General features: G+C 52.9%; 3 protein-coding genes across 10 annotated transcripts in view; 1 reads left to right on the top strand and 2 right to left on the bottom strand.

Moving 5' to 3' along the window:
• Nucleotides 1-476: 476 nt before the first annotated feature.
• On the top strand, nucleotides 477-7,123 carry GMNN (geminin DNA replication inhibitor). 3 transcript variants are annotated; one of them, XM_081120857.1, is made up of 7 exons: nucleotides 477-685; nucleotides 1,938-2,125; nucleotides 3,945-4,022; nucleotides 4,913-5,060; nucleotides 5,460-5,542; nucleotides 6,028-6,138; nucleotides 6,700-7,123. In XM_081120857.1, exons 2-7 carry the CDS (start codon nucleotides 2,075-2,077, stop codon nucleotides 6,838-6,840), a joined length of 612 nt encoding a protein of 203 aa, XP_080976983.1. In that variant the 5' UTR covers nucleotides 477-685; nucleotides 1,938-2,074; the 3' UTR covers nucleotides 6,841-7,123. The 3 variants fall into 3 exon arrangements, with proteins under 3 accessions (XP_080976983.1, XP_080976985.1, XP_080976984.1); XM_081120859.1 differs by lacking the exon at nucleotides 477-685 and adding an exon at nucleotides 826-1,322; XM_081120858.1 differs by lacking the exon at nucleotides 477-685 and adding an exon at nucleotides 1,411-1,533.
• A 1,771-nt stretch (nucleotides 7,124-8,894) lies between these two features.
• ARMH2 (armadillo like helical domain containing 2) lies at nucleotides 8,895-11,605 on the bottom strand (the record flags this gene model as incomplete). The annotated part of the gene is made up of 2 exons (XM_081121864.1): nucleotides 8,895-9,322; nucleotides 11,338-11,605. The coding sequence occupies 2 exons, from the start codon at nucleotides 11,603-11,605 to the stop codon at nucleotides 8,895-8,897; spliced, it is 696 nt and encodes a 231-aa protein (XP_080977990.1).
• A 332-nt stretch (nucleotides 11,606-11,937) lies between these two features.
• The window catches only part of RIPOR2 (RHO family interacting cell polarization regulator 2), a gene marked incomplete at its 5' end in the record, with an annotated part of 81,674 nt that continues 71,716 nt past the window's right edge, over nucleotides 11,938-21,895 (bottom strand). For all 6 annotated transcript variants that reach the window (XM_081121131.1, XM_081121134.1, XM_081121132.1 and 3 more), the window contains 8 exons: nucleotides 11,938-13,611; nucleotides 15,142-15,232; nucleotides 16,861-16,944; nucleotides 17,454-17,641; nucleotides 18,588-18,746; nucleotides 19,176-19,337; nucleotides 19,806-19,941; nucleotides 21,014-21,182. In XM_081121131.1, coding sequence (XP_080977257.1) covers nucleotides 13,511-13,611; nucleotides 15,142-15,232; nucleotides 16,861-16,944; nucleotides 17,454-17,641; nucleotides 18,588-18,746; nucleotides 19,176-19,337; nucleotides 19,806-19,941; nucleotides 21,014-21,182 — 1,090 coding nt within the window. In that variant the 3' untranslated portion in view covers nucleotides 11,938-13,510. The remainder of the gene's footprint in view (nucleotides 13,612-15,141; nucleotides 15,233-16,860; nucleotides 16,945-17,453; nucleotides 17,642-18,587; nucleotides 18,747-19,175; nucleotides 19,338-19,805; nucleotides 19,942-21,013; nucleotides 21,183-21,895) is intronic.

Raw genomic sequence — 21,895 nt, 5'->3', positions numbered from 1 at the left:
ACGGGGACACGGGCTAGTGACACCTGCGGAGGTGTGGCAGACGCCGTGGCCTGCTGCACCGAGGGTCTGGCCGAGTAATAAGCGAAGCTGGCCGCCGTCTGAGGTCCCGTGGCCGGGCTTGCAGGGCAGCGGGGTCCCGCACCTGGGGCCCACGTGGTGCCCGAGCGCCTCCCGAGCCCTAAGCCTCAAAACGCAAAAAAAGCCCGAAAATGAAGGCTCTGCGTGGGGCGGGAGCCCGCGGAACCAGCGCTGCGCAGACCGCGGGGGTCGCGCACCGCACGCGCAGCACGTGCGCAGCCCGGGTGTGCGGCCCCCCGCCCGCAGCGCCGTCCCGCCCGCAGGCTCCGGGTCCGGACCCGCGACCGCGCCGCCACTTCCTGGCGCTGGGGCCCGCCGCGCCCATCGCGCAGGCGCGGGCAGGGGCGGGGCCGAGGCGGGCGGCGATTGGCCGGGTCCGGGAGGCCACGCCCCTCGGCGGGGTCACGCGACCGCCGGCGCCCGCGAGCGGAGTCGGCGAGCTCTGCAGGCCGCTGGGCGGAGGCCGGGCGTCCCGTGCGCGGCGCCGCTGCCGGGTCCCTCCCGCGAGTGAGCGCAGGGGCCGGAGGCGGCCGCGGGGGCTGCCCGACAAGCCGCTTCCCGCTGCCTCCCGCGGGCTGCGGTCCTCCCGAGACTCCGCCGGGTCGCGGTGAGTAGGATTTGGGACGGGGGCGGGGCGGGGCGAGGCGCGGGGCCGCCCCATTGGCTGGGCCGAATTTGGCGCGCTCCCGTCTGCGCTCCCTATTGGTTGGCGCTGCTGCGCCCAGCGCCCCCTGCTGGTCGGAGTCTGGAACCTGCGGGCGGAGTGCGGGACTCGGCCCCGCGCGGGCCCGTCCCGGAGGCGGCGCGTCCACCGCCTGGACCCGCGGCTGGCGGTGATCGGGGTGGGGGTGGCGGGGGAGTGGGGCTGCGCTCGCTGGGCCCCGGAAGAAGGTCGCTGAGCCTCGGCCCCCTGTGAGCAGCGGCCTGGGGTCGGTGACCGCGGCCCCCCGCGTGTCGGCGCCGCCCTCGGACCCGGGCCCGGCGCGTCCTGAGGCTGGTGGGAAGAACTGAGAGTGGAGTGGGCGCGGGCGAGGGACGGGGCGCGGGCGAAGCGCGTTTCACGTCGCAGCTCAGGGCGCCGCCGCCCGGCCGCGTGAGACCGGCCACGGAGCGGGACCATCTCCCCGCAGCCCGCGCTCCCCACGCCCTCCCGCCTTTGCGGTTCCATCCCGATCGGTGGCTTCTTTCTGAACGGCGTGGCTGACCCACTGAATGGCTGCGGGTCCCGGGCCGCGGCGACCCAGGTTGGCATCACCCTGGCTCAGTCTCGCGGGTGCCGCCCAGCATTTGCTTCACGAGAAACAGAACAGAAACGAGGGCGCATCTCCCAGGGCACCCAGACGTGTGAGAGCTGCGCGGTCCACGTGTGAGCCCCACTGACTGAGGAGGCGTGGCCACAGGTCGGGGACCACTGGGGACACGGCTGGGGGCCAAGCAGAGCCTCGCCTGGCCCGGGTGCGATTAACATCACACATCCCTTTATCTGCTGCCCTCTCCTTGCTTCTCTCGGGGTCTCAGCTCCGGGTGGTGCATAATTTCCTACACATGTAAACGCACAGTCTCATTTGATCAGATACTAAGCCACTGCCAAGGTGTTGCCAGTTAGCGGAGCCGAGTTTATCGTAGCTTGTCAGCCTCTGAAAGGGGGACGTTGGGTGCTGTTCTGCAGGCCTGGCTGGGGCACAGCCAGGTATCTGCTTCGTCTTTCCTGGTGACATTTCTCAGATGTTGACAGCCCCGTACTTCATCCAGGACACGAACGTGTTTTGTACATTTGTTTAGAATATACATGTTTTTCCTTTTGCAGCAAGATTTTTTCCAACCAGAATTGTTGTGTGTTGTGTTTATATAAAATACAGGTATCAAGAGTCACCCGAGTCCTTGGCAGCGCTGAGAGAGCTTTGCACCCTGCGGTAGTGAACGCCTGGGCTCCGCCTGCAGGTGCCAGCCACAGCCAGCTCTTGACTGACTGCTCTGGTGCTTCACCAGGGGCACAATGAACCCCACAATGAAGCAGAAACGAGAAGGGACCCCAGGGCATGTGAAGGTACGTGATAGGGCCACTTTCCTCCGTGTGGAAAGCTTTTGCGTAGACGTGTTTTGACATAACTTAGCTAAATTTAGCCTGGCTGTCATTTCTGTTACTGATTTTTTGGCCAGAGGAAAGGTAACAGTAAAGAACCATTAAATAGTTAATTATGGTTGAATATTAAGTTTTCTGATCCACGGACATGGGCTGTCTTCCCACTCATATAAGTCTTGAAGTTTTTTTTCAGTGATGCGTTGTAGTTTACTACCTTTGTGAATTTTTTCAAAATATTTTATTTTTTACGCCATTGCTCCTGTATAGAAACACATTTGGCTTTCGTATCTTGATCTTGAATCCTGCTACCTTGCTGAACTTGCTTATTAGTTCTAATAGTTTTCAGTGCATTCTGTAAACAACATTATTATTATCATTGTTTTCATTCGTTCATGGATTCTTTGCTAATTATATGCAAAATTTTATGTGTGCTTTTTTTTTTTTTTTTTTTTTTTAAAAAAGAGGATCACAGAATCTCAATTTTTTCCCTAAAAAGATTAAGACCCGTAATATATGAGAACCTTTTTGGCTGTAAGGAGTCTAGTATTCCAGTGCATAGTCTGTGTAAAGAAAACGATAATGGCAATATTACGTTTTGGGAGATAGATGCTATAAAGCTTACATTATAAAAGTTAAATCTTGGAAATGGTCCTTTTTTGTGACAGTAACTTAGCTGGCTTCTTTGGCCATTGTTAGTAGCAAGCACTTAAATGAACACCTATTATTGAAGGCTTCAAAGTTGTATTTGTTTATTTGTCTGGAGACTGTGGACTGACCTAGGTTACATCTGAAATGTTGGTGTGGTTTTGTTCTCACAGTAGCTGCCGTTTGTTTTCCAATTAAACAGTGAGATGATAGTCAGCTCGGGAAACTCGACCGTGGGAACGGTGAGCTCTTGTCCTGGCGTGCAGTGTGCAGTCAGCAGCTTTCCCACACTGCTCTGGTGTCATGTTCTCGCTGACCTTGTTTGAGCACCGCCATTGTTTGCTGTCCCATGGTGGCAGAATAACTAATGATTTTTTGCAAAACTAGAGAGAGCTCTCAGATCAGGAAATATACAGGAAGGTATTTACATATTACAAGGAAGGCTATATTTTTTCCAAAACAATAGCTGGGGACTTTTACAGTATTTAGTGTCCCTCAAGCACTGACATTTCAGCTGCCTCCTAATGAATGGGCTTGAAGCAAACTGCTTGTATAGTCAGGTAAGGGGTCCCATTGCATGTATGTCAGTTTTATGTCAAGTATGTTCTTAAACTGTGTTCCTTTGGTGAACACGTGGAAACGTGTTAGGGGATAGTCATGATTCAAAGGAAGTCTGAGACGAATCCTATTGATTAGGGGGAGAAGTATTTGGCAGTGGGAATAATTAACCTTCCCCCTCATTTACCTGTTTCCTGGGTTTCTGTCATAAGTGTATCAAGTTTGGGTGATATGATGTATTCTTAGAAATTCTTCAAACTGTATTATAATTTTAGAGAAATAAGTTCCTGGTTGGTTAAACCAGTGTCTTGTTCATACGTAGCATTATAAAATTATATAGCAGACCAAATTTAGGGTGGGGCAAAAAAGTAGATTTACAGTTGTTTAGAAAATAATACAATAATTAATATGTAGTAATACTGGGATAAATTCTGTTTTGTATACTCACAACTGTAAATATTTTGCCCTTCCCTGTACTAGTGTTCTTGGTATTTTCCTTTTGTTAAGTTATAGTAGGGCTAAGGCAATAACGATCCATATAGCATTCAGTAACCAGCTAATGGACTCTCTTGGCTTTTAGAACAGTCCTGTCCCAAGGAGAACCCTGAAGATGATCCAGCCTTCCACAGCTGGATCTCTGGTGGGGAGAGAAAATGAGGTAAGTATTATTGGGCTGGAATGGGCTAGAGAGGATACTGCCTTAGCATGGAAAACATTTGCCAGATTTCCTTGGTTAGAAGTACCTTAATCATTGAAATCTGGAAATAATTTAAGAATAACAATTGCGTATTCCCCACAGAAGTGATTTTTGTTTTAAGTATTCAATCGAGGAAGTTAGAAATTGTTGTGAGTAGAGTGCTGGTGTAAAACTGGTGGAACTGAAGTGATATAATACGTCATGAATTAACCTATAGGAGGGATGTTGGATGTTTTGAGGATCAAATGATAGATTCTTTCATTTACTTCTGTATGTAAATGGCAAAATCATGGGTGGAGGAGTCTAGACTTTTGCAGGTAGGAAGTATTGCCTTTGCATGGAATTATTTAAACAATAAAAATAATTTCAGTTAAGGCTTAGGCCCAAGTCTAATCCAAAATAGTTACAGCAAATAAAATTCCTAAAATATACCTATACATTTTGGTGAAGTTTTAAATTGGGTGATTTTTTTTTTAAAGAAGATCCAAAGACAAAGATACAGACAGATGCGTGCTCCGTTTTTAATACATAAATGACAAAACCCCTGGGCTTTTTATAAATTTCTTAACAAATTTGTGTATTTTTAAAGTTTCTGCATATTTATGTTTTGGCTCTACATTGTCTTAGATTTTTTTCTTCTGATGTTCTTAATTTCTGCCTTCACCCAGTGGCTCCCCCTCCTCCTCTGTACTTTTCCCTCCTCTCTCTGGCCTCTGACGGTGCATGTCTGGCCCTGGCGCTTCTTCTTCTAAACACACATCCTCAGAAGCTGTGCCTGCTCTGTCCCAAGTCCACTCAGCTTTCCTGTCCATTAGGGCAAAATGAGGCTGATGTATGCATTTCCATCGTAGCTGGTTAAGGGCTTGTCCAAACCGAAGCATTGGAATGACCAGCTAGCATCTAAGACTTCCAGCTCTGGAGTTACTGTTGTCCCGGAACACAGTGAAAATAAAGATCTTGGAGGAGTTACCCAAGAAGCATTTGACCTTATGATCGCAGGTATGAGAAAAGTATATATATATATAGCTTTTATCTTAGAAACTTTAATTGTAATAAAGGACAATATTATTTGTTATACTGATATGAATTGTGCCCACAGCCTCTTAACCTGGGGTCACTATTAGACAGATTAAAACAATCGATCCATGTAACCTGAACACAGAGCTCTATACAGACTCTCAGTGGGACATATCAGAGTCCTTAAAATTTGGAAAATAAAATAGGAAAAATTGACTTTGTTTTCTAACTTCAGTTTTATAAAAATGGGCATTGCTAAGTAATATGGGTAGTACTAAGATTGTAAGTTGTATATTAAATAGATAAAACAGTTACTGAGTTTTTATAGCAGCATGTAATGGTGGTTTTCAGAGTTACATGTAAAACATTGATTTACTTTAGAAAATCCATCTTCTCAATATTGGAAAGAAGTGGCAGAAAAACGGAGGAAGGCTCTCTACGAAGCTCTGAAGGAAAATGAGAAAGTAAGTGCTGAGTAATTGGTGGCATTTTTTACATTTCAGTATTCCATTCGTGCCCTGGGGTGTGGCTCGGGGCCGAGCATTGTCTGGTGCAGCAAGAGGTCACCGGTTCCATTCCCAGTGACGCTCAAACCCCAGGAGGGGGTGTGCAAGAGGCAGCTGGCTGATGTTTCTCTATCTCCCTCTTCCTCCCCCCTCTCTAAAATCAATAAAAACATAGTCTTAAAAAATATATATTCCATCCACTGCTTAGCATATTTGGTTAGAGGAATATAAACTAGCTTTAATTTTGGCCTAAGAAAAGTTTAATTAGGTGACTGTTACCAAAATTATTATACAAAAAGCAGCCTATGGTGTTGAGAGCCAAAGACGGCCCCTCTGTTAGGAACTTCGTACCACATGTGTCTGTCAGTTACGTTCTGGGAGGCACGTAGTTGGTTTGTGGTGTGAAAATCTGCAGAACACTGACCTTGATTGATGTCGCATAGCTGCATAAGGAAATCGAACAGAGGGACAGCGAGATTGCCCGCCTGCAAAAGGAGAATCAGGAGCTGGCGGAGGTAGCAGAGCACGTGCAGCACATGGCAGAGCTCCTAGAGGTGAGTGTTCACACCTGACCTGGGTCGTCCCCGTTCTGCAAGCCCGAGCCAGTGAGCGTGGTGAGGACATGCTGGGCTCTGGGCTTGGACTCCTGAGAGTAAGTCTTAGCTCCCTGCCCGGCACTGTGGAGTTTGTTGAGTTAAGCAGGTAATTCATCCTGTGGAGGGGCTTCGTTTTCCTCACGACTGCTACTTTACCAGTCTTGGCCTAAAAAATAAGTCTTGGGCTTATTCGTGTTTGCAAAAAATCATCTTGTTGATGGGATGAGAGATTTTCAAATAAAACCTTTTTTGTACTGAATTGCTTACATTTTCCTGCCGTGACACACTTTAATGTTTGAGGTTTCCATTTGGAAATCCTGTAATAGCCGCTGTAACCGCCTGAGAGCGTTGTTCACAGCACTAACTCAGTGGAGCCTCTGACAGACACGGGGTTGTATGTGAATGTAACTGAGAGACATGAAAACCTCATTATAACATTGAGGGCCAGTTATTAGCATTCAGGTAATGGACTTGGGTTTTAAAGTTTTTACAATAAACTCTTGGTTTGTTTTTTAAAAGAGACTGAAAGGAGAGCCTCTGGATAACTTTGAATCGCTGGATAGTCAGGAATCTGAGTCTGAAGAGGAAGCTGGCGAGGGTTCTGCAGGGGAGGACTCAGACCCCTGCGCGGGCACTGGGGAAGCCGAGCCCTGCGCATGAGCTGCCGGAGGACTTGACTGAGAAAGTGCCAGCACAGCCACCTCCACTCTAGTTCTTGGTGGCAGAGCAGGTTACTGTGTCATGCAGACCTGAAATCAGGCTTCCTTGTTTGGATCCGGGGACCCTATTGTATTAAAATACAAATACTGTGTATTTTTAGTCTATAGTGTTTTATGTAAATAGCATTTTCTCATGTCAGACACGACCTGTTTATATGATAAATAAACTTCAGTCTCCTGTTAAACAATGTGTTTCTTAGAAGAATGAAGTCTAAGGAGTAAAATTTGTCTATTTCTGTGGTTTTATGTTTTCTTTCTATTCCTCTGTTATTTTGGAAAATATGAAGAAAAAATGAGTTTGTCCCTCTTTAGGCTGAAGTTTTACTCCCAAAGCTGGTTGTACCTCAAGCTCATTGCGGGGACTGGATTTCCAAGCCCCACGAGCAGACACTGTTCCGGAGGAGCTCTGGTAAAGGTGTGAGCACGTGTTCTCAGGACCTCTCACGTACCTCTGGTCAGCCAAGTAAAAGCTCGACTGCTGGTACAATCAGACTCCTTGGACGCTTAAAACGCTGAGTGGAGGTGATGACGGGGCAGGTGTGCGTCCCGTGATGAGACAGGAATAGCTTAGGGTCTGGAACTACTCCCCTTTGTCACGTTAGATACAGTACAGAGCACACGCACAAAGGCTTGTAAAGGTTCTTTACAGAAGGAACTCTTATGACTCAGTAAGCAAAGAACCTAATTTTCAACATTGGGGAAAGGTTTGGACACTTCCCCAAAGAATATACACAGGTAGCAACTGAGCAAGTGAAAAGATGTCAACGTCGGGTCATCAGGAAAGCGCACTCTGAGCCTGAGTGACATGCTGCTGTGGACCTGTCAGAATGACTCAGGTTTGAGAAACAGCCACAGCAAGCGTCAGTGATGCCGAGCCATGGGGAGTCCAGCCGTGCTGGCCGCAGTAATAACCATAGGGGCTGTGGAAACTTCAGCAGGCCCTTAACAGTTAGGCCTGCAGCAGCTGGAGTGCCCATCGGCCCGTGAGCGGGCAAAGAAACGGACGAGCCCATTCGGTGGAACACAGTTCAGCAGCAGGAAAGGAACAAACGGTGACCAGGACGCAGGAGGGTCTCCGTGAAGTTAGAACCTCCCTGTGCTTCCGTTGAAGTAAAACGAAAACTTTGAACTAGTTGGGGAAAGCAGGGTAGTTGCCTGGGGTCTTGGGGTTAGGGGGTGTTGGGGATGAATTTCGAGAGGAAGCTTAGGGTGGATGTTAAACTGACCAGAATTGATCAAGAGAACTTGGAAGAATTTCCTTTAGATGATGACTGATTTTCAGTTAGATGGCAGATGTCAGAACAAATGCCGGTCTGGTGCGCAGGAGGCTCACATTCTGGTAGCCAGGAAACAACCTCAGCCCAAAACAGCTGCTGGAGGCTGACACTGAGACAGGGCTGACGGGGCATGGGTGGGGCACCTGTGCCCAGGGCCGCGGGGGCAGTGGGTTGGGTTAGGATTTGACGTTTCTGGGTGCCTTGGCTTAACGTCATCTAATACCCCACAAATCCTACCGATGCCCCTCACATCTTCCCGTGAATTCCCATTTTATGACCTTAATCTTCATGAGGTCATTTTTTTTTTAAAGTATGTTTATCAAATTTTTTTTTTTTTAATCACTGATTTCAGAGAGAGGAAAGGAGGGGGAGAGAGAGAGATAGAAACATCAATGATGAGAGAGCCATTGATCGGCCGCCTCCTGCAGGACTGGGGATCGAGCCCGCAACCCGGGCATGTGCCCCGACCGGGAATGGAACCAGTGACCTCGGTGCATGGACAATGCTCGACCAACTGAGCCGCACTGGCCAGGCCATGAGGTCATTTTTAAACAGCAGAGCTTTCCATAAGTTTGGTTCTTGCAGTAACTGCAAACTTACAGGGGAGTTTTCAACGACTTAGAAGCAAACACTGGAGAAAACTATTGGCTTTGACAATTTATTCCCATTTTCCAGGGCCCTCCCACGGTGCAGGCCGCTGGGAACTGCCCTAGAGGAGCTAGTGCCTGTGGAAACCGATCAGGAAATACACCACCTCCGCGAAGTTCTCGGGCCACCCCACCCAGTTCTCGCTGGCCAGCACCTGCAGGTGGCACTTCAGGCTCTGCTGGTCCTTCAGCTCCTCCATGAAGGACAGGTTGTTGCAGATCATGACAGAGAGGACGTAGCACGTCCAGAACTTCACCAGGAGGTTGCTGCTGATCGCAGTCTTGCTGCCCGACTCGGGCACGCTCTCCAAGAGCGCGGTGAGGACCGGGACAAACTGCAGAAACTTGGCTCTCTTCTGGGCGACGGGGTTTAGGTAGCACCAGCAGGCCACGCTCTGGAGCAGCAGGATTCTTGTCTTCGGCTCCATCTTTGGCTGTTGCAGCAAGAGAGCCACTTCTTTCATGTGCTTGGCTGCAAACTTCCCGGCCGTTGGGCCTCCTGTAAGACAAGCATTCGCATTTCCACAAGTATCTGGTGCAGCTAGTGGCGGTGATGGGCGAGCTCAGGGTCTCTGTTCTTTTTTTCGGGGGGTTAATCTTCACCTGAGGATATTTTTTTTCCCATTGATTTTTAGAGAGAGTGGAAGAGAGAGAGAGAGACATTGATGTGCGAGAGACACATCGGTTGGTTGCCCGCTGCATGCATCCTGACCGGGCCTGGGGATCGAGCCTGTAACAGGTACGTGCCCTTGGCCAGGAATCGAACCCGCAACCCTTCAGTCCAAGGGCTGATGCCCTGACCACTGAGACAAGCCGTCTAGGGCAACAAGCCGTCCTGTTGCCACACACGGACGCTTGGGTACTGGGGAACGTGTGTGTTCACAGAGTGAAATGAGAAGCTCCGGGAGGTCCCTGCCTGCCGAGGTCCCTTTCACCAGGCCCCAGGAGGCCTGCGTTCACCTAGCGAATCTCCCTCGTGGTCTCACTCCTGATTCTCCAGGAAATACCAGAGCGTTAGAGCGGCCGAGAGAAACCCCAAAGGCTGAGCGGCCAAGCGGGTCTGACGGTTGGAGGGGTTTCTCACGATGGGCCCCTGGCTCGGCCCTTCTCTCCCGTCTCGTCCCCTTCGCAGCCCAGCTCTCGCAGGCCTGGGACCCGCGTGACCGGACACTCTCGTCCTTGCTCTGCTCACTGACCCCACCTCGCCCTGGACTCCACTTTGATCCTGGACCTGACCCCCAGATCTTCCTAGTTCCTATCTCAAACTCCGAGGAGGCAGGAGCCCCGGAGGCACCGGCGGAGACTTAGCCGGTGAGGAGTGGCCGGCGTCGTCGGCCGGACCCCAGCCCTGGGGCTCCCACCTGGCCTGCGTTTCTCTTACATCCCAAGGACATTCCCATCAACAGCAAAGTCCTAGCTGAAGCCTGGGCATAAGCTTTGCCTTGCTCCCCACCAGTACAGCCAGGGCCAAGCACCATCACGGTCAAGGGCCTGAGCCTTTTGTAAACAGCTCTTCCCCCAAATGGGGACGCAGCTGTGAGGGGTGTGGCGGGTGCCATTCACCTCCCTGCGCACGCGAGTCTGCATTTCCCGTCTCCTCCCCAACTCTGTGGCTCTCACCCTCCGGCACTAGGCACCCTTGGTCCTTGGGAAGAGTAAATTTTTCTCTCAGGGACACCATTCTTTGAAAGATTCAGTTATCAAACTACGTCTAAGTAACTAGTCTTCCGATAAAAAAAAAAAAAAAATCCATCGACAGCTACCAGCCAGAGCTTCTAATTAGGAGACGCGTGGTTGAGCACTATCAATAAAATTTCATAGCATATCCTGAGGTCAGGGAAAGAAAAGGAGAGCGTTTGGACGTGAGAATCGCTAGGCTGCTGTGTGTTTAAATGGTTTGCCGATGCGGGATTCCCGGTCAGGGCACGCGCCCAGCTGCGGGCTCCGTCTCCAGGCGGGGGCCTGCAGATGGGTGACGTTTCTCTCATCGATGTTTCTAGCTCTCTCCCTCTCCCTGCCTCTCTCTCTAAAAATCAATAAAAACATTTAAAAAATAAAATAAAAATACATGGTTTACCGCAGTAGACGTCAATCGCTGCTTTTCACCGCTGCGGCTGCTGGCTTCCCTGGTGGGTGTTTTAAGAACGTGAAGTTCTTTTATTTTTCTAGGCTGTTTTCTGGGCACTGCCTTTTTACAAGACAAAAAAATGAAGTAGCTGGATTCACGGGGTTGTAACGACACCCACTCGGTGTAGATGCTTTGATATTTTAAATGACAACGAGAACTTTGATAGGCAATTTTAGTATATGTATTTTTCATTAATAAAAGCGGGAGAACACTTAATTAGTAATTTGTTGGACACTTTTTTTTAAAAAGGGCCTTAAGGAGAAAATAATTAGAAATACCTTTTGCGGTACAAAGAAAACAGACACACTAATAATTTAGGCAAAGGAAGTGCGGCCGGGGTTTTAAGCCGAGGGCCGTGAAGATGGCTGGCGCCTCGGGGCCGGTACCTGTGAAGGCCAGCATCCCCATCCGGTAGGCAGCCTGAGCCCGCTCCTCCACGGCCAGAGACTGGTTCTTCAGCTTCTGGCCAAGCACCTCAATTTTCTCTTTGTGGAAAATACACTCGGCTGAAGGGATGTGTTCTTGCTCCTTCTTGCTCCGGAAAAAGCCCACGACGTGGACGCTCCAGAAACGCTGCAGGCTCTGATACAGCCTCACGAAATACGCGCACACCCGGGCCCCAAGCCGCGCGGCCGAGACGTGGGCCTTGTCCATCCCGGAGCGGGGCAGCGGGGCTCCGTCCCACCGCTCGCGGGGTGACAGCGGTCAAGAGCTCCGGAACGCGTCACCTAGCAACCCAGTCGTCGGACGACACAGGCCGGGTGGGCAGCGGGTGCCGCCGGGCCTGGGCTGCGGACCGATGAAGGACCACGCCTTTCACCCGCGAGGAGCTCAGTGGGGTTTTTCTCCGAGAATAGTCCTCTCCCCACTTACCGATGAAGGAATCTCGATGAGAAGTTCAAGGGGAGACGGGGGCGTTGCGTGTATGCGCCCGCTCACGAGAGCAGGTGAAAAAATACGGCGGACGCTGTGCCCGAGACCAGAAATTCAAAAATAATTTTTATTTGAACATACAGGATCGAAACGGTGACGGGTACAAATGCCGCAAAACTCAGAGCCACCCCCTCAACCAAAAAATAAAAGGCAGATGTGAATACAGAAGACGCGGAGCCAAGTACTCATGCAATATTCAAAAAATTTTTACAAAACACACAAACCAAACAAAAAACTCTGTAATGCTTGCGACCTGACTTCCTATAAACAGGATCATCTCAACCACTTCACGTGGACTAAGACCATACGCACTAACTGGAGGCTGTACAATGGACTTTGAAAACAAGGATCTGTGCACATATATTTATAAATATACAAATATACACATACGCTGTAACTTCCCAGCCAGAAGGACTATCTGCTGGGAAGCCCGGCACACGACGTTTAAAGTGAAATAAGCGTGACTTTTAAAGGTCCGGCTAAATGTAAATATTTTAAAAGGACACCTCACTGGTATTTTATTCAAACACATGGGGAGCACAGTTCAAGTCACACTCACACGTGTTTTGATATCTTGGCATATCCCACCTCACATACTCTTAAGAGGAAGAAGTTTATTTAACAGGAGCTCCTGAGGGGTCCTCGACTTCATTTAATGGGCTTGCTACCCGGGGGGAGCAGTAAGGGCGGCTGCTGTTCTGTTTGGCCAAGGGGTCCCAGCAGCGGGCGGTCAGCACCCGCGGGGCAGCCGTCTTCCCCACCTCGTGGGAATTCTCACAGACGCAAGGGCCCCGTCTCATGTCCCTCCAGCTACGCGTTCCTGCACCTCAGGGAGCATCCCGGCTTTTCTGAATCCGTGACTTTTGGTTTTGATTTGTCTTAGCAGCAAAGTACCTCTATTGAAAAATATCATAAAAAAATGGCTCTTGTTTTTTTTTTTAAAAAATAACAGCTCACGCTTTGCGTGTCTGTTTTTAACGAGCGTGGGTGTGGTCTTTCTAGGGTGGCCCGTGGCCCTCTACCTGCCTTCTGGCCACGATGGGAACGTGCTTTTGGAATTTTCAGGATGAAGAAACAGGAGAAACCGTGGGCACTGGGGATCATGACATTTAAAAACACTGAACTGTTAGGACGTGTCGTTCTACCAGGTTCTGCAGGCAAACTTTTATTCGAAGGAATTCTGTGTGTGTGCTTTTCATTTAAGGTAAAATTAGGTAGCTGGCGGGGGGGGGGGGGGCACTCAACCCTGAGAGCACAACAGAGAAAAACTGCAAGCCGCAGGACATCGATCGCAGAGTCACAGGACTGTTTCAAGCGCACAGCAGAACTTCCCCAAAAGTACAAAGATGGCTATTTTGAAATCCCATACACATGAAGATGGCTATTTTGAAATCCCACACATATCAGAGACGACGGGCTCTTTTACTAAGTACCGTCGGACGCGGTCGGCGACGCAATCAGTCCACCGGTCACACGCGGCCCTGCTGTGCCGGCCACAGGAAGCGGCGGAGCCGCGGCGCCCGGCTGAGCCCTGTCTGCAACGCGGCGGACTTCCAGCCGAATCACAGCACCCTCTTGAATAAATGGCCATTTGTTAAACAGCGGACAGGCAGAGCCCGCTGGCTACTAAAAGGCCGTGGCCACTTCGGTCCCGTGACGGCCTCCGACGTTGCCACAGTCTCGGGGAAACTTGTCCAGCTGTTCGTAGGCCAGCCGCCCGTCTTCTCCTGGATCACAAGGTGAAAAATGAACACCAGGGTCAACGCTTCCACGCACCCCCCGGGAAAACGAATTAATACGTCGCTTAGGCATCGGCTGCTGTTTTGGGCTCATGGGAACGTTAGGTAAGGGAAAGCTATCTTCTGCTATTGTTAATTATATTGTGTCCAGGTCGTGTCTGGAACTTTGAGCTAAGGCGGGAGGCGGGGAGAATGCCGGGCCGGGGAACAGAGGTCCTGTGGGCAGGCGGTGTCCGTGACTTCACTGATCTGATTCCTATCTCAGGCGGGTTACAGATTTCAGCATGGTGGTGGGTCCCTGACTTTGGTGCATGAAGGTTTTACGTAACTTTTATTATTTTTTATTTAAATATTTTTATTTGATTTCAAATTGATTTTTACGACTCTTTTTTAGTTGCTTTTTAGAGAGAGAGGAAGAGAGAGGGAAACACTGACTGGCTGCCTCCTGCACGCCCCCTACTGGGGACTGAACCCGCAACCCGGGCCTGTGCCGGGATCGAACCAGCGACCTTTTGGTGCACAGGACGATGCTCGAACGCCTGCGACACGCCGGCCAGAGCTAACTTTTACTTTTGTTCATTGTACATTGGCACGTCTCGATGATCTTCATGAAAGTCAAATCTAGGCTTTCACGCTTCAGCCAAAACACTGCTGTGTGCCATGTGGACGTGGTGACATTACCACCCAGTTTGTGGGTGGGACCGTCTTGAACAGCCAACGTGTATTTGCAAATTATTTGCCTATTTTATTCCATTTTTCCTCTTTTAAAAATATTATCGGAAAATGGGGAATGACATATAGATGACGGGCGATCAGAAGCTTTTGTTCCTTTAACAGAGACTAAGGTGGAAATAACTGGCTGTGCTCAGTCGGGACTTCGTTGTGAAGAAAAGCAAAATGCCGTATTAAGCCGTAACTGAGGAAAAACGCCAACAAGGCGGTGCTCACGGGGTGATCAATGCGGGGGATCCTCCGTGACCTGGCTAAGCCGCCAGAGTCGAACGAGGTGGCCTTTTTCTAACTGTTGTCATTCACCGATTACAGTTGAGGACGTCCAGGGGCATTGTTTTTACTCCTTGGGGGCTGCTGCAGCAGTGAAGGTATTTATCACAACTATTTATATTCTTTTTATGCGGAGTTTTAATGCCTCCGGAACCTCAGCCAATCACTGTCCTCCAGGCAGTGCCAACCCTGACCTGGCATCTCCACCTGGACTCCTGACTGTGGTTTGACTTCCAGGCTCTTGATTCAAAAACGCTGCCCAGGCTGAGGAGCCACCCAGAAGGGTCCCAGCCCTCAGCCCTCAGCATCCGGACGCTGGAACAGGAGCTGGCGAGACGTGGAGCCTGACCAGTGCGCGTGCTGGGTGTGAGCGTGTGAGTGCGCGTGTGAGTGCGCGTGTGCGTGCGTGTGAGCGAATATGAGTGCGAACGTGGGGGACATCCCTACAACAGTTCACACAAAGCTCCTGACAGTTGCGTTTAAGAGTGAAAAGTAAACAACTGTGAAAACACTCACCCAGAGACAGGAGGGTCTCGGAGGCCACGGTTCTGATTTCTTCCACGTCGGACTGACACAGCGTCACCAGCATCTTGATGCTCTCGGTGGCCTACAGGGAGAGGGCGGTTCACCTCGGGTCTCCCATTCGTCCGGGGTTGCGGGGACGCAGCATCTCAGAGCCGGTGGGGCCTGCAGAGCCGCCTCTCCCCGGGCCCCACCCAGCGCAGTGTCGGGAGCTCGGATGGACCCCCGGGCGCCACTCTAGGAGCCGGAGTCAACTTCCCGGGGCGCAGGCCAGGCCTGTGCTCGCGGGAGCCCCGCTCGGCTAACCTCCCATTTCTCAGAGGACCTGGCCTAGGAAGGGGAGCGCCAGCCTGCTCCCCAAAAAGAATCCACTTCTCGTCGTTCTTTCCACCGTCTCTCTCTGCTTCCAGAGCAGCCCCCAGGACTCAGCTTCTGATTTAGCCAAACGAGAGGACAAGGTGAGGGACTGAATCCTCCTGCTCCTCCCTCGGCCACGGAGCTCTCTGCAGGCAGCACGCAGGCCGTGGCCCCAGGACTTTATGGTCGACGGGGGGACAGACTTAAACTGGCCCAGTGAGCACGACAGTGAGCGACAGGCTGAGCCGGGTCTGGTCGGGGAAGTCTCCCTGGAGGAAGGGCCAGGAAGTTAGTACTTGGAGTTGGTCCGTGGGCATGTGGGAGTGGGGGTGTGTGTGTTTGGGGGTGGGAAGGAAATAAATCCTCAGCAGGGGGAGCAGCTTGTGACAGAGCCAAGCCAAGGCCTTCGGAGGCCACGTGGAGAGCTTCGGGCCCATGCTCGGATCACGGAAGAGCCTGAGGCCGCAGTCGTGCTCCCAGACGTGGGGTACACCAGAGGTTAGAACCACAGCTTGTACTGTGGCCACAGAGCAGACGGAGATCACTGCGCCCTGCCCCGATCCAGTGTCCCGGCCGCTGTCACTGACATGCCACCCAGGCCAGGAGGGCACCCGTGTAAAGAACCCAGGCTCCTGGCCAGGGAGAGGTAAACTTTGGACCAAGTAAGAAGGAAGCAAAGTTCCCAGAGCTGTTTCTCTTCACAGGTCGTCTGCTTTTTCTCTGAGGCTTTAAGCCCTTTCTCCCAGCCCCCCCAGCCCCTCGGAGACTTCAGCCAGCCCCGGGCTGGGACCTTCCCTTTCTTTCCTCGGAGTGGCCAGTCCTATTGTTTGTGACCAAGGTCGGTGAAACATTAAATCTTGCCGACTGGAAGGTGAACTCGCTAACGTTGGGAACTCTCGGCTGTTTCACCCCCACGTCGGCTCCAGGAGCACCTCCCTCCGACACGGCTAAGCCCGAGCTGCTCAGCGAAAACCGGTCACGGTGAGCGAACGGTCTGGGATCGACCGACACATAAATTTTAGTTCTCTGCATAGTTTACGTGGCCCTGCTAAGTTTGGACACAAGGCTCCATGGTAATTCATCACGTCCCCCGTCTTTTGGGATAAGACACGCTTTCCTAGCGCTGACCCAGAGGCAAACGAAAACGTGACCGTTTTCCCAAACGTACGGGCTTTAACCAAAGTCACGTTTAGTTACTGCTTAAAAGAAAGGACTGCGAGCTAATGTGCAGCACAGAGGAGATGAGCGACGCCACTAACCCAGGCACTGCGCACCCCCCCGGAAGCTGTCCCTCCGCAGGCTCAGTCCCGTGCCCGAGACACACGCAGCGCAGGGCTCAGGCCCCGGCGGCCTCACCTGCAGACTCTGAAGCGCCAGGCAGGCCGCCTTCTGCAGCTGCAGGTCGCTGGCCGACAGGGCTTCACAGTAGTAGAGCAAGGCCTGGCGGGAGGAAGGGCAGTGTGAGCGCACTGGGCTTCGCAGGGTCAGGGGAACGTGTCGGTTTTAGTTTCACTGCCTGAGACAGACTGGCAGTAAAACAAGACATTTTACATTGGCTTCAGAGCCAAAAAGTCCATTGAAATTCATGTTTACTAAAGAGCTGGCTTTTTTTTGTTATTAAATAGACTGATCCTTTATCTTGTGCCAGGTCATGGACCCTGAGGACTATAAAGTTGAAAGATGCAAAGTTATGAGTCCAGTTTTCAGGGGACGTAGAGAGCAAGGAATGGGGGCTGGGAGGGGAGAGACAGGGAGACACGGCTTGTCTCCCGTATGCGCCCCGACCCGGAAACGGACCCTCAGCCTTTGGGTGGATGATCCCACCCAACCAACCGAGCCACACGGCCAGGGTGCAAAGTATTTTTATAGAAGAAAAATGGCGAAATCGTAACAGCAGGCGACAGGAAAGGAAGCGGCTTCGGGCTGGAGGCCCCGACTCTGCAGCCTACCTTCTCCCTGAAATGCTGGTTTCCGGAGGCGGCCTCCAGGTACAGCCTCACGGCCCGGCCGACGCCCCTGTCGCCCCCGGTCAGGAGCAGAGCCAGCGTCCGGAGCACCTCCTGCTGGGCCGGCAGGCCGCTGACCGCCTGGAGCAGCTGCTCCTCTCGCAGGGACTGCAGCGTCTGCACCACGGAGACTGGAGAGGACGCCGCAGGGTGAGGGGCGCGTTGCAACAGGTGCACCCACACCACAGACCCGAGCGTCGTGAGCAGTCCGCCTGGGACCCCGGGAGGTTTCCAGCGAGTGGGAGCGGGACAGGTGATCGCAATAACGGAATTAAGGCAACTGTCCCAGGAGGGAGGGAGCGTGGCCTTCAGAGCATAATGGCTGTGAAAATAACTTTCAGGTGAACTAAACGCTCAACTGTGAAAATACGCAGTGAAGGGCTTTCAGGCCAACGCTCCTTACAGCAAACTTGCCTTCTCGCCCCTCCACCTGGCAAAGCCCTAACCTGGAGGGACCCACCTCTGCCTCCTCCCTGTCGGACTCAGGCAACTGGGCCCCGGTGGGAGCCAGGTAGCCGGTTAGAATATGAAGACATATGATAAAAATAAAAATAAAAGGATAGGGTTTAGCCCTGGCCAGTTTTGCTAAGTGGTTAGAGTGTCGGCCTGCGGACCAAAGGGTTTCAGGTTTGATTTCTGGTCAAGGGCACACACCTGAGCTGTGGGTCAATCCAGTTTGATCCCTGGCACGTGCGGGAGGCAACCAATTGAGTCTCTCACGTTGATGTTTCTCTCTCCTCCCTCCCTCCCACTCTCCCTAAAAATCAATGGAGAAAATATCCTCAGGTGGGAAATAAAGAAAAAAAAGGGTTATGAGTCTCATTTGGACAAACTGACCATGTCCCAGGACTGAGGAAGGGGCTGATCCCTGCCTACACGTCCAGCACGGGCTCCGTTAGCCCCAGAAACATCAGGGTAAGTGTGTGTGGCCGGTGCAGGCAGGAAACAGGAGCTAAGTTCCTGCCCCATCGACGGAGCCGCGTCCTTCACACAGTGGACACTAGCAACTACGCCGGAGGGAGGCCGGGGCCACTCAGTAAGAGTCCTTGACACCGTGCGGCCAGGGAGCAGGCCCACCTTGCTTGGCCAGCTGGCGCAGGTAGCTCTCCAGGTCGCTCACTCCGTGGCTGGCGAAGTAGCTGTGATACTGAAAGACGGTGACCACCTCCGAGGAGAGGCTGGAGGGCAGCAGGGGCTCTGGCCGGTCCAGGATCTGGGACACCAGGGTCCGGAACACTGTTGGGGAAGAGAAGATTCGAGGCTGCTTTTAAGAAACATGACCACTCATTCATTCATTTTTTTTATTGTGCTAGGTCTGTTTCTTTAGGTCTCTCTTTTTTTTTTAATCTTCACTTGAGGATACTTTTTTCATTGCTTTTCAGAGAGTGGGAGGGAGAGACACATCGAATGGCTGCCTCCTGCATGCGCCCCAACCAGGGCTGGGGATCGAGCCTGCAACCGAGGAAATGCCCTTGGCCGGAATCAAACCCGGACCCTTCAGCCCACAGTCTGACGCTCTAACCATGGAGCCAAACCGGCCAGGGCTGTTTTCTTAGGTCTGAGCGGATGATGCTTTCTCTGGAGGGGAAGCCTGGCGTCGGGGCCCACTGCCGGGGACACGCCGGGGACCCGGAGACAGAGCCCGCCTCCCCCCGCTGTGCTCACCCGGGTCGGCCAGCCCTGGGTAGTCTGTGTTGACGGCTCTGGCGAAGGTGGCCTCCAGCTGCTTGACCACCCTGTCCGCCGAGCTGTGGTACACGCCCGCCGGGCCGCAGCACTTGGTCCAGAAGGACAGCAGGGACAGCTGCTTGTGGAATTCTGGGATGGCTGGGAGGAAGGGCAGCCCCGTGAGGCCCAGGAGATGGACGGGGGCGGGGCGGGGCTTGGACCCGGGGCCCCTGCAGGAGAGGTGGGTGGGGTGACTCTGAGGCTGAAGCGGGTGCTGTGAGATCACACGGCTCTGGGGACAGTGTGAGTGCTTTTTATTCAAAAAAATGTGTTTTTATTGACTTTAGAGAAGAAGGGAGAGGGAGAGATGGAAACATCAATGATGAGAGTCATTGACCGGCTGCCTCCTGCACGCCCCCAGCTGGGGATCGAGCCCGCAACCCGGGCACGTGCCCCGACCGGGAATCGAACCCCGATCTCCTGGTGCCTGGACGACCCTCAGCACCGAGCCACGCGGGAGGGCTGTGCACGCTTCCCGCCTCCTGTCCTGACGGGGCAGCGAGCAGACTGGGGCGGGGCGGGGGTGTCACTGCCGCCTGGAACAGCGTGGTCCTCGGGGGGACTCACCGTCCACGACAGAGCTGATGTTCCCCATGTTCTCCTCACTCACGGCCGCCAGCTTCTCCACCACCTGGGTTTGCCTGGACAGCTTCTCAAGGAGGCTTCTCGCCACAAAGGGGGTTTTGCTCGAGAAGACGATTTGCTGACAAAAACAAGAGCCCCGTCTCCATTATGGGGTCCACGGCGCTCCTTTCCCGGCCCTTCCTGACCGGCCCAGCCCCGAAACCACTGCTCCTTTGCTTTCACTCCGTCTGTTCCCCCGCACCTCTCGGCTGGAGGCCGAGCAGGACGGAGGGAGGACCAGCCCGGGGGCCGGGGGCCGGGGGGGCCGGGGGGGCCGGGGCGGAGGCAGCTGGAAGCAGGTGGGGGGGCTCTGCTCAAGGCGACTGAAGCCCTTCCTGCAACAAGTTTCAGACTGCGCTTTGCACTGCTGCGGCCTCGAGAGAGAAGGAAGCCGCGCGGTGCCCCAGGGCGACGGCCGGGGATGTGAGGGCCTGTGACTGCTCCCTCCCCTTGCTAACCAGCACTCGGCCAAGATCGACAGCATTTGGCTTTTAGCTCCCCAGGTGGTGGGGAACTGCTGGGACGCGTTCATATCCGCGTATGTTCAATAACACTGGCTTCCTTTTTTTAAAAATTTTTTTGAATCCTGACCCAAGGATATTTTTTCCATTGATTTTTTTTTTTTTTTTTGGAAAGGGGGGGGAGGGAGAGAGAAACATCGATGTGAGAGACACGTCGATGGTCTGCCTCCCGCACTCGCCCTGACCAGGGCCAGGGATCAAACCTGCAGCCCAGGGGCATGCTCTTGACCGGGCATCAAACCCTCGACCCTTTGGCCCGAGGGCGGACGCTGTAACCACTGAGCAAACCCAGCCAGGGCAACACCGGCTTTCAAAGTCCATTTGTAGATGCGGAAAGCACATTCCTCCTTTTTCTTAATCACATTGTTCCATCTGTTATCAGAGGATGTGAAGGGGAGAGCCAACCATATTTCCCTGCCAGCGCGTGGGGTCTGAAGGTCTGGGTTTTACGACAGGAAACCCGGGTGTCGGGAGGATGGGCCTGACCACTGGGGTTTTTGCCGTGGCTCAAAGGAAAGCAGGACTGTTCTCATCTCCCTGGAAAAACTAAAAAAAAAAACCCCAAAAAGGCCCACTCTCCGGGGCGTCAACCGCCCGGGCGCTAAACCGCGACGCGGGCAGCGGCCCCACCTGCACGAGCTGGGTGCACTGCTGGAGGTGCCTGACGATCGCGATGTCCAGGCTCTCGTTCCCCGTGGTCAGCGGGAGGGGGCTGCCCGCCACGCTCGTCCCCACGCCCGTGTCCTCCGTCAGCGCCTCGCTCAGGTGCGCCCTGGCCTCCGGGTGAACCGACCGGTAACTGGAAGCAGGAAGGGGAGCGACAGGTGAGCCACGGGCCAACTCGACACGGCTCCCATCAGGTCCCCAGCAGGGCCACCTGCCCGGGAATCCCGCTGCCTCTCAACAACGCCGTCTCAGCTCGGCCCGGCTGCCGGTTTGCCTGATGTTAAATAAATCAGGCAAAAAAAAAAAAAATTGCTTCCGGGGTTCTCAGCACAAGAACCACGTGCCAAGGGTGTCGCTAAAAAGTCTCTGAAAGTTTCAATGAGGGACCTGCCCAGCGCCCCAGGATTAAACTGTCCTTGTGTTCCTGGCCTCCCAGGAGCAGTGCCGCTAAGGAATAGCCTGCCGAGGCGGTTTCCTGGCCTCCGTCAGGTCCTACTTGAAGAAAGGAGGGAGGGAAGCTGCCAACGAGACACAAAATTCCACTCGGGACAAAAGCGCGGCGGGCGCTGGGCTCGCTGCAGGCGCAGCTTCCTCCGCCTCCAGGCTTTGCTGAAGCCTCTTGGCTGAACCGCCCACAGTTCCATTCCGATGGGCACTTGCATTGAAAAATAAATCTGTTGTATTTAGTATTTAATTCTAAATATGTTTTTTTAATTGATTTCAGAGAGAGGAAAGGAGAGGGAGAGACAGAAACATCAACGATGGGAGTCATGGATCGGCCGCCTCCCGCACGCCCCCGATGGGGATCGAGCTCGAAACCCGGGCAAGTGCCCTGACCGGGAATCC

This window comes from Miniopterus schreibersii (genome assembly GCF_964146895.1).
Source record: "Miniopterus schreibersii genome assembly, chromosome: 19".
Taxonomy (NCBI): domain Eukaryota; kingdom Metazoa; phylum Chordata; class Mammalia; order Chiroptera; family Miniopteridae; genus Miniopterus; species Miniopterus schreibersii.
This window is presented reverse-complemented; position numbering and strand designations above follow the sequence as displayed.

Coding starts and splice junctions, on each gene's coding strand:
- GMNN (XM_081120857.1), top strand. CDS start 2,075: ATGAACCCCACAATGAAGCAGAAACGAGAAGGGACCCCAGGGCATGTG. Junction 2,126..3,944: donor GGACCCCAGGGCATGTGAAG/GTACGTGATAGG, acceptor CTTGGCTTTTAG/AACAGTCCTGTCCCAAGGAG. Junction 6,139..6,699: donor ACATGGCAGAGCTCCTAGAG/GTGAGTGTTCAC, acceptor GTTTTTTAAAAG/AGACTGAAAGGAGAGCCTCT.